Raw genomic sequence first — 11196 nt, 5'->3', positions numbered from 1 at the left:
TTATGCCTTTTGCATAATTTATTATGTTTCAAATTAGTTTTTTTCTTCACATTGATAATGTTTAGTTGCTCGAATTGATAAGTTATTCATACATGCTTTTAGGGTGTTACTTGATGTAGAATATACCAATCGTTTAGGTACCTTTATGGAAGTATAAACTTGTAAGTTGTAATCAATAAGAGATGGTATCAACTAAGGCAGCTTTTCAGGCAGTTCAAGAACCTCGAATGCAGCGGCAACAGCAAAACCATAACCCATCGACTGTTCTTTTTCTCTGGCGTTCTCTCCAGTGATGGTATGGCCTCCTTCGGGTTCTTCATCTTCTATTATCACATTTTTGTGGTTGGAACTATTACCTATTCCCGTTGTTGCTTGCAAGAATGGAGAGTTGTTTTTATTACCCTATTCCCGTTGTTTCTGATGCTATCAATGAATCTGATTCACAATCACAACCCCTATGCCATTGAATCAATTCGAAGGTGCTGAGATTCGGGTGTTCAAATATTTAGGGCACACATCACTTGTTTCTGATGCTATCAATGCTAATTTTTGGCTTTGATAGTTGTTGATTTATTATTATTTGTGTTGTGTAATATGGATAAGCTACTTGGTATGTTTGCTTATTAAAGGGGAAAGGTATACATTCTTTTGTGGTTTTGAGAGGGGTTCATGTAAGGATTGAGTGGTAAAAAAATTATTTCATAAATACTTGTATCTAGATTTGCTTCATATATAACTGATGGCATTAATTCCTAGTGTCCTTTTAGTTACATGTGCTTTTGTATTTGTTGTTATGTGCAATCATTTTAAGAGTCAATGGATATAATTCTCTACATATTATTTGTTATTTTTTTCCCTTAAAATGCTTGAATGTGCCTTACAACGTCTTATGTTAATTCACAAGTTTGTTTTTGTATATAGCTTTGTTTTTAGTCTTCGTGTTTTTTAGCTTGTTTGACTATTGAGATAATGAAAAGTAAAATTTTAACTTTGTGTAACACTTTCATGATTTATATATATATATTATAGAGTAGGTGATATTTGGTTAAAATGACTTCAAAGATTCTGCTACGTCATTGAGGATGATAAAGTTCACTTTTTGGCTTTTCTTTATGGCTTTTCTTCACGCACTTGCAGGCCTTGTTGATTACTATTGGGTTACAACTCTTGTCATCCAAAACATTGAACTTTATTCATAATTACTTTTATAAATAACATACATTTACCTAGAACTATATCAACCTATAGTACAAGATTGTTTCGTGCCCATGTTCTTTTTCCAAGGGGTGTTCAAAACATTAACTTTTTCCTATGTAGTCTTGATCTTGTTGGCCATAGTTTTATGTAGTTTGGATCTTGGTAATGATGTGGTGGATAATTAAAACTTTTGGGACATTCTTGTAAATTTTTCTTATTGCACTTTATGAAAGCCCTACTTTAGCTGTTAATTTGTCTTTGCAGAAAGTCACAGTTCAAGAGAAGTTTGGTAGTACGTGAAAGAGAAAATAACTTTAGATTGTACTGCTTGTGTTGTTTTAGAGTCTCTAAGCTAATTTCTCCATTGAATGGTTCTTATACATGCATTGTATAATATGTAAGTATTGCAATAGAATATCTATTATACTTAGTTGAAACAAAATGATATGCTTGCAGGATCAAAGAATTTAAAGAATTGGCACAGTGTCTCATACTTGAATTGGTTTCCAAATATGATTCATCAGATAACAATGAGATTTTTGACATCATGAGTCTTCTTGAAGATCGTCTTCAGCATGCTAATGGTGTTGTGGCATTGGAAACTACCAAAGTTTTTCTACATTTGACTTTATCTATAACTCATGTTCATCAGCAGGTAACTATCAAAAGTTTTTTATCCATTTACAACATTTTATTCCTTTACTAAACTCTATATTATAGTTTTACTTTTCATCTTTTATACATGAATTTTATGACCTTACCTAGTTCCAATGCTTCTTCTTCTTTTTCTCTCTCTTAAACATATGGAGCCCAAGATAACCTCTACCTCTAACCTGGCAATCTAAGTTCCTGGAAAGAGAAATAAGTCGAATCACTATGTAAATACAGTTTTGTTGAGAGAAGATTTTTGTTTGAATATTGTTGGAAGTGCATTTCTTTGAATAGGTGTTAAAGTATTTTTTTTTTTGTATTGTTGTGGTAGTGTTGTTATGTTGCTGAAATTTTTTTAAAACATAAGAGTTATAAAGTTAGTTGTAGGTTAAAATATGGTAATGTTCCTTAGTTTAACATTGAAATTTAGGATCATTGCAATGATGATTGTACAACTATGGTAGTTGTTAATGGGTTGAGTTCATTTTTTTCGTTATTTATAAATTGCTCATATTAACGCAACTTATATTTGTTTATTTATACACTCTCATATGGTATCGCTCGCACGAATACAAAGAGGTTCTAGATAGAGGGGATAACAAACTCAACCATAGAATAGAGAAAAGAATAGCAAGTTTTGCACTCATTCCTTTTGGTAAGTTTGTATAAATATAGTTTCCATACTTCATGTAATTTCTTTTAGTATGATTCATTTATTTGTAAATTATTCTTGATTTTATATACTTAAGTAAGCACATCTTCTTTGTAGATTTTTTGGGATAATAATGACACTCCAAAGTATATAACCAGCTCTCTCAATCTTTAGTTAATTTTTTGTATTTGTTGAAAGTTAAGTTGTATATACAAACGCAATTAAGATTTTATTTTGGGATTTTTTTGATACGTAAGCAGCCAACTACTGCTTTGTAAGTATAAATTTTGTTATTCTCTTTGGGAGTTGACTATTATTTGTACTTTGTGAGCAAGACTTAGATTTAAATTTGTGTGTTTGTTGAGATCTTAATATATAAAAACAATCTTTGTTTGTGGACAAATTATTATAATGACGTTTTTAACTTTTTGACCGCCACAATTTTAACTTTTTGACCGACATTAAAAATGGATTGGACATGGCATTTTTAAAAAACGAACAATAATTCTAGGCTTTAATGTCAGTTTAAAATTGACATTAAAAGGCTTTAATGTCGGTTGACAACTAATATTGAAGATCATGTTATAAAAGGTCTTTAACATCGTCTTAAACCGACATTGAAAATGGTGTACAATGTCAATTTAAAACCAACATTAAAGACCTTTTGTAACACGATCTTCCATGTCGATTCAACCGACATTAAAACCTTTTATTGTTCGTTTTAAATTGACATTAAAGTCCAGAATTCTTGTAGTGATTGAAAATCGTGTGTGGTAAAAAAAAGAAAAAATAGTCTTCGTCAAAGTTGCTCACCGAAGAAGAAAAGAAGAGGAGAGGAAAAAAAAAGGAAGTCACTGAAGCTAAAGAAGTTGGTCGAGAAGAGAAGAAAAAGTCATTGAAGAATGGCAAATCAATAATATTACACATGCATGATATCAGTAAAATGTCAATTTACAATAGTTTTTAAAAAGCGAGACATTTATCAGTAGGGCAATTTTCTCCAAGCTACTGAAGAAACACACACGCCCGCCAATTTTTCCCTCCAATCGAATTGGTGTATTAATTTTAGTTTATATTTATTTTTTTCCCCTTCTCCAAATCCTTCTCTTCCCCCGCCAATGGAATTGCCAAAATTCCGCCGGCCAAAGGAAGATAATGGATCTTCTTCTTCTAGCCCTAATCTCTACGTTGCAAACTGTGGACCGGCCGTCGGAATCAGCCACCGCACAATTGCAGCGGTTTTCGGCGGTTTTGGGCTCGTGAAAGGTGTCCACGCCGCCGACGAAACCGGCGCTCGCGTCATCGTATGTTTTTCCGAAGAATCCAGCGCCCGAGCCGCTCTTGAAGCGCTACACGGCCGCCTTTGCCCTCTTCTCGGAGGCCGGACTTTGCACATACGTTATTCGATCATCAGACCATCCATTTCGCACCCCAATGATTCTGTCTCGGTTTCTTTGTCGGCTTCGGAGCTGGACATTCCCGGACTTTTCTTATTGCACGACTTCGTCAATGCTAAGGAAGAGGAGGTGAGCGTTTTAGTCGGATTATGAGGACGGGACTGGAGAAGGATTCGGTTTTATCTTTTTTCTCCCTTTGTTCCGTTGTTATTGGTTTTTTGTGCTTTTGAAGGATTTGCTCATGGAAGTCGATGCTCGGCCTTGGAGTAATCTGGCGAAACGTAGAGTTCAGCATTATGGGTATGAGTTTTGTTATCAAGTAAGTGGCAGAACTTATTTTGTCTTTTCCTTCTTCCTAATTTCTGTTTTACTGAATGACTGTGCAATGTCAGGATTGCGAGTACTGAAAATCAGTTGGTTTTGTCTGTGTCTGTTTTTTTTTTAGACGAGGAATGTTAATACTAAACATCAGTTGGGGGAACTTCCATCATTCGTTTCCCATGTAGTTGATAGGATCTCCATGTTTCCAAATGCTGAGGATGTTGCAGATGCTTCTCTTGACCAATTGACGGTAGGCTCTCTGTTTTTTATGAATTACTCTAAACTTGGTTGCTTGTAGTTGGTTTATTTCTTGTGCAATCTTTGAAAATTGAGATTGTAGCTTTTGCTATCTGAGTCTTATGATGGTTTTGTTTTCCATGCTTCCGCTTTTATGCTATCTGAAGTTGTTGTCATGTTTAGTATGAGACTGAAATCAATACCACATTACAGGTTAATGAATACCCACCTGGGGTGGGTTTGTCCCCTCATATAGACACCCATTCTGCATTTGAAGGATTAATTTTCAGCCTTTCCTTAGCAGGGCCATGCATTATGGAGTTTAGGAGATATCCCGAAGGCACTTGGCACAAATGCCCTTCAAGTGTAGATTTGAAAATGGAGAATTCTGTAAACGATTCAAATTATCTGAGGAGAGTCATTTACCTTCCACCTCGGTCTATGCTCCTACTGTCTGGAGAGGCACGTTATGCTTGGCATCATTACATTCCTCACCACAAGGTATATCAGACCATCCAGGAGCAATTGTTGCTTTAGTGGGGTTGATTTACGAATTTGTAGAACATGTAATTATACATGTTGATAGGAATCCAATCATACACGTGTTTTCTTGTAAGCAAGTTGGGAAAGAAATGAGGGCGTGAGAAATTGTAAGGGGCATGTGGGGCTCATTAGTATGGAGATTAGTTCAATAAGCATTGTGAGAGGAGGGTATCTTTTTGGAGAACCTTTGTTGCGTTCTCTTTGAGAATTAGGAGAGGTGGGAAGCTCTCAAAACTTCCTTGTTATCTCGCTACCAGTTTATAAATAAATTGGCCAAGCCCTTCACATGTTAACAGCTACGAATTGGTCTAGTAGCTTATTTTCAAATAGTTCAGCCAGTGGGTGAGGATGAGCTATATATTTGGATGTCTTTGTAATATTTTGATAGGCATCTACTTATGATAATCGTATTCACAAACTCTTGTCATTTCAAATGTTGTAGAGGATGAAATTATATTCTTGTTGGATAGGTTAAGTGAGGGTAAATCAGGCTAGATACCGTGGGTATAAACATATTTTTGGGTGTTCAGTAAGGTGCCAGCCAAGCATTCTCAGTGGTTAAGAAGATATTTAATTGTTGAATAACATCATCATTTAGCTTTTGAATGAGAGAAACTGTGCACTTACATGTTCAACCATATACTTGTTAAATGATGCTTACTCGTTCTATTCTCATTTATGATGTTGAAATTGGGTAAATGTTCTGTAATAGATTGACATGGTGAAGGACAGTGCTATCAGAAGGGGTCCTAGGAGGGTTTCTTTTACATTTCGCAAGGTAAGTAGATTTAATGCATTTGTTTTTTCCCTCCCTCTCGTACCTGTTGAGCTTACCTTACCTGCTTATATTCTCCATGATGCCAAGATGGCAGTTATCCTACCCCGTGGCAATTCTAAATCATTATGTATGTTAAACTAGATGATATCACTAGACCATGTTATTCTTGTTTGACCCATTAATATTGAGGCGCATGGCTATGGTGAGAGGTGAGTGCTTATTGCCTTGCTAGCCATGAATTCAACCATGAGATGCACCATGATTGTTTTTGTATCTCCACAATCATAATGTTCATGATGACAATTGGTTATATAACAGTAAAGAGAGGAAGTTAGAGTTTAAAATGTCAGCTCTCATATCGTTTCTTTTTTCCCATTTGAGTTTGAATAGTTGCTCACCTCTTAAAAGTTCAGCCTTCTTTCTCTCTTTGTGAACTTTAATGCCCAGTCTCTCCTACGATTAACTTTTTCTCGCCCGATCTATAGATTTTAGTCCTCAAGAGGTGCTTGGCTCAATAATTAGCGCTTTCTTTTGTAATCATCTTTAGCTGTGTATTTTGGGTTTTCCCTTGATTTCATTTATCAAATGAAATGTTTATTTTACCAAAAAAGTATTAAAAAAAGGAAAAAAAAGGAGGTGCTTGGCTCATGGGGTTTTGAAGCTCATATAGGATGTAGGTCATGAAACCACAAATCAATCAAACCATCCCGGGTTGGTCCAGTGGTAAATAAAGGGTATGAGTTTGATAAAGGACTAAGAGGGAATGAGTTCAATTCACGGTGATCACTTATCAAGGCTTTAATATCGCATAAGTTTCTTTGATACCCAAATGTTGTAGGATCAGGTGGATTATCCCGTGAGATTAGTCTAGATGCACGTAAGTTGGTCTGGATATTCACAAATATTAAAAAACTCACAAATCAATTATGGCCATAAAAGGGTACATAACCAAACTTCTGAAACCATAGACCATTTTTTCTCAGTATAATTCATATTAAGGCTATTCAAACCAAGAAACTTGTTGCTTGAAGTGCGGTGTGTGCTTGAGAAATGCTTCTTTGGCCATCCCGCTTTATAATGTTGAAAGACTTTTTGATAATAATGGAACTGAATCTGTGGAGACTGGTTGAAATGTTTGTGATGGATGGAATGACTAAATCATGCTGCAAAATTCTACCATTCTCTGTGGTCTAAAAGTTGATCTTTTATTTCATCTTATCATCTCACATGTCTTTCCATGGTTGAATAAAGGGAAAAACATTGTCTTCTTGTAGGTGAGAACTGATCCTTGCCAGTGCAAATTTCCTCATTATTGCGATTCTCAGAGATAAATTAGAGGCCTCAATCCTCATTGAAGAACAGGCTGAGTTTTCTTTTTTTCTCATTCATCCATCTTTTCACATATGGTTCTTTAAAGTAGATTTTACATGTTTTATTTGGTTATAGTTATAGCTATAGGAGGGTTTTCTATACCTCTCACATTTATTGTTTAAATATTTTTGCCCTTATGTTCTAATTATGCACACAGCAATCAGCATTTTGTTGAACTCCTTGATTAATTACAGGAAATGAAATTAGGGGGTGATGAAACGTTAAAGATGTTAAAATTCAGAACCTCATCCTTTTTTTTTTTTTATTCACTTTTATTTGTCAGTTTGATAATGGTAATTTATTAGGGCTCCGTTTGGTAGCCATTTGATTTTCGATTTTTAAGTTAGTTTCAAACTAATGTTTTTAAAGTGGATAAGACACTGATTATCATTTTTAAGTTGAAGGTTTCGATCTCTTATTCATATTTTTTTTCTTGTGGAACAATGAAAGTCGTGGGCGTTGGACCATGGTCATTTAGGATGACATCACTTTACCTACTAGATGATGTTCGGACTTATCATTTCACATTTGTTGAATACAAAAAAGGTCTATATACATAGATAATAATTCTTTTACCTGCCTCATTATAATAACTCTCCATGTGTAACGGTCAAACTTTTTAAAGTTACATTTGAATATTCACTAATTTGTATATATATATTTTTTAATATAGTGGGTGGAAGATTCTATCCAAGAATTTCTAGATCGTTAGCACATAATTATGTTATGTGGCAAATACGTGCTGATACGTGATTTGAAGTATTTTATTTTTTTTTCTTTTTAAGTTTTAGATACAACAGATATGTGAAGGGGATTTGTTGGTGTTTTTTTTAAAAAAATTAAGCCCGATCACTTAAAAAGTTCAATTCACAACCTATTTTCTTTAAAAGTCTACTAAAATCTAGCAATCCAAAACAAAATTGATTGTAAATGATAAAAACAATAAAGAACAAAAACATAGAAAGTTAAAAAGAATTTTGAAACGTAATTAAATCCCCATTTTTCTCTTTTTCCTCACTATCTAAATCATGATTCACACTTCTTCATCCACAACTTCATTCTTCAATATTTATCTTCTATTTTTCTACTATCTTCTCTAATCCCTCAACCACAATCTAACTAAAAATAATATTATCTTCAATGTATTCGTATTTTAGTTTTTTAGAAATTCGTATATCGTCATATTTCATCGTATTTGTATTCTTATTTATGCTTCTTAGGGCTTTACTAACTCATGTAGAGTGTTAGTGGCAAATTTTTATGATATTTGTGGGGGAAAACAATTTATATTTCTAACCTTTAGGAGAGGTATCAGTTAAAATTCTGAACTAATAACGGTATCAATTCAAAATTTAGAATTTTATAACTAAATCTATCTCGACATTTATTATGCATTAATGATTCTAAAATGAAATATTAATTGAGGGTCTAAATTGGTTTGTTCTTTTATCATTATTTAGAGTCGAAATTGAAACAATTATCAGTTTAGAGTTTTAAGTTATGTAACTCTGCAAAGGGTAGGTGTTAAATTGGTAATATTTATCTTTTGTGGAAAAAATATCAGAGGACCAACTTTGTTTTCGGAATAGAGTTTGGGTCCATGGCATACCAGAAGGACCATCTTAAACACAAGGGATAACAATACATAAAATCTTAATAAATATCCCATACTGTATTTATGTCCAACTTTTCTATTATTTACAAGAATTGACTTCTTATTTACCTAAATATTAGGGTTTAATTACTTTTTGTTCCCAACCTATAATCAATTACGCATACTTAAAAAAGGAAACTCAATTGATTTCTTGATTCATGTACAATTTTTATTTACCCAAAATTATTTTTCAAAACCCCCTACTCATTCTCTCTAACCCTCATTCTCTCCGTCATCTCTCTCTAACCCTCTGTCTCCACCTTCAACATTGGCGACCACAATGGAAGACGAACGGAACGACGAACTTGGAGCGGAATGACAAATGTGAAAGAAATTTAATCCAAGGATTTCCATGAGCAGCGGAATAGATCATTCCAAATTACAATCATGTATGAACATTACAAATTACAGTCATAAACAGAGAAACACGGTTATGCAATCAATACAGAAATTACAGCATGAAACTACAAATGATCAAGAAGAGAAATCTCTACATATATTTGTAGGCTCGCCTCCACGCTCCTTGATCACAAACACTCGAACACAGCAACCATGAACACTCGAACAACACGATCGCTACACAACACGAACATCGTGCACTCGTCCTCAGCGATTGCCTCGGTCACGAACACACCAACAGCACGAACGGCCTCCACAGAACCTCGATGGCGTTGAGTTGAGTATGACATTACCAAGAAGGCTTCCTTGGTATTCTCGGTGTGAGAATCCAGAGGGTGGGCTCTGTGTGGACTTGGTTTGAGGCAGACGAAGGAGGATTCAACAATCGTGTAAATGATTGAGCAAGTGGGAGAAGACTGAACCTATCGTATAGGTTGATGCCCAATCGTTTAGCAAAAGCTAAACGATCATCTAGCAAAAGCTAAGCGATCGTTTAGCTCATTACTTAGTTCCGTATCTATCGTTTACAAAATACTATACGATCATTTACCTCGCTCAAGTTGTTTCTTAGTAAATCGTATTTACTTTACAACTTCTGTTCCGTGAGATTTCGATTGAGAAAAACATTCTAAAATTAGGAAAACAGTTCTCCTTTTATCTCACGGTTACCATAAACTACCAATAACCTCCACTCAATTGGTTATTAGAGAAAAAGAATTGATTATTCAATAATTAATATTATTATAAATATAAATGATAACCGACTTATCATACTATATTTATAACCTATAGTTTTAATATTTCATCTCATGAAACATATAAACCATAGTTCTTTTTCTATTCCATGGTACTCAATGTAAATCTCATTTACATTAATCCTCCACTAGATGTATCTCATACATCATACCGATCATATCACATATAATCAAATTACCTCTTGTCAATTTGAACATTTCAAATCAACAACAAGAACTGATCCTCAACTGAATCCATTAAGCTACCAAGGGGACTTTATGGACCTGTAGCTCGAAGCTCCAACGATACGTGAATAATTGATTAAACTATTTAGTCATGGGATCCACCATCCGTTAACTGTCAGGCACTTCACTAAAGACCGACAGTTGAACTCTCCTTACCACAGATATATTATATGTCCATCTTAACCAATCAACAATGCGACAACCCTTCACATATCACTCATAAGTACAGTTGGGCCAATAACCGTTATACCCCTGTAGTTATATCTAACTCCTTAAGTACCACCGATCTCTCTAATGAACATAAGTCATAGTCCTACTATGAATGAGTCCTCTCTTCCAAAGAGAAGTTGTGGCCACTATGTTCAAGTCCCATAATCAACCCTTAAGGGAGTAATCTCTCCACTTATACCTGTTTCGGGAAATAAGTGAATTTCATCTTATAGATTGAGTTCCCAGCTCCCAGATCAGACAAATCCCCAAAAAGATAGGCATGTTGAGTTGGAAATCTGGCCACTCTCGCCCATACTAATCAAAGGACCGCTCTCAAAGGTAGGAGTTCTCAAAACACTCAGGATTGAGGTGTCACATATGGTCGTTTAGGTGAGATGCAAGTCTCTAGTATCAATGACGTTATATACAAAGTCTAGTCATCTCGTGATCCAAGTCTTATACAAACTCTTTGTATAGAACACCCCCGCTCGCACGTCTCCACATGAATGGTTAGGATCTACCATCTGTAATAGCTTACAACACTTGCAAACCTCTACAGAGCGAGCCGTATCCGTAGTGTCACAAGGATCAGGTATCCCACCTTAATCCATATACTACAAACTTATTTAGATTATCACTTAAGTCATAATCCACTTGTATATCACATATACATGTTTAAGTTCACATAAGATAACCACGGAGCTTTGTTTATTGGATATGAGGAAATGCCATAATTAAATAACAATTATTTTATTCATCAAACAATGTGTATCTTTACAAACAACGAGACTCCGGGAGAATTAGGA

The 11196-nt window shown here is 34.7% G+C and overlaps 1 protein-coding gene across 1 annotated transcript; it reads left to right on the top strand.

Annotated features, from left to right (window-relative positions):
- Nucleotides 1-3485: 3485 nt before the first annotated feature.
- On the top strand, nt 3486-7410 carry LOC120085248 (alkylated DNA repair protein ALKBH8 homolog). Its single transcript, XM_039041151.1, has 6 exons — nt 3486-4026; nt 4130-4216; nt 4343-4468; nt 4669-4956; nt 5711-5776; nt 7051-7410. Exons 1-6 carry the CDS (start codon nt 3619-3621, stop codon nt 7105-7107), a joined length of 1032 nt encoding a protein of 343 aa, XP_038897079.1. The 5' UTR covers nt 3486-3618; the 3' UTR covers nt 7108-7410.
- The last annotated feature ends 3786 nt before the right edge of the window (nt 7411-11196 follow it).

The sequence above is a fragment of the Benincasa hispida genome, chromosome 9, assembly GCF_009727055.1.
Source record: "Benincasa hispida cultivar B227 chromosome 9, ASM972705v1, whole genome shotgun sequence".
NCBI classification, from domain to species: domain Eukaryota; kingdom Viridiplantae; phylum Streptophyta; class Magnoliopsida; order Cucurbitales; family Cucurbitaceae; genus Benincasa; species Benincasa hispida.
Note: the sequence above shows the minus strand (reverse complement) of the source record. Positions and strands in the feature narration are given on the sequence as shown.

What these genes read in the sequence shown, in the direction of transcription:
- LOC120085248 (XM_039041151.1), top strand. Translation starts at nt 3,619, where the DNA reads ATGGAATTGCCAAAATTCCGCCGGCCAAAGGAAGATAATGGATCTTCT. An exon ending in GGTATGAGTTTTGTTATCAA is followed by an intron (nt 4,217 to 4,342) that starts GTAAGTGGCAGA and finishes TTTTTTTTTTAG; the next exon opens with ACGAGGAATGTTAATACTAA. An exon ending in ATTACATTCCTCACCACAAG is followed by an intron (nt 4,957 to 5,710) that starts GTATATCAGACC and finishes GTTCTGTAATAG; the next exon opens with ATTGACATGGTGAAGGACAG.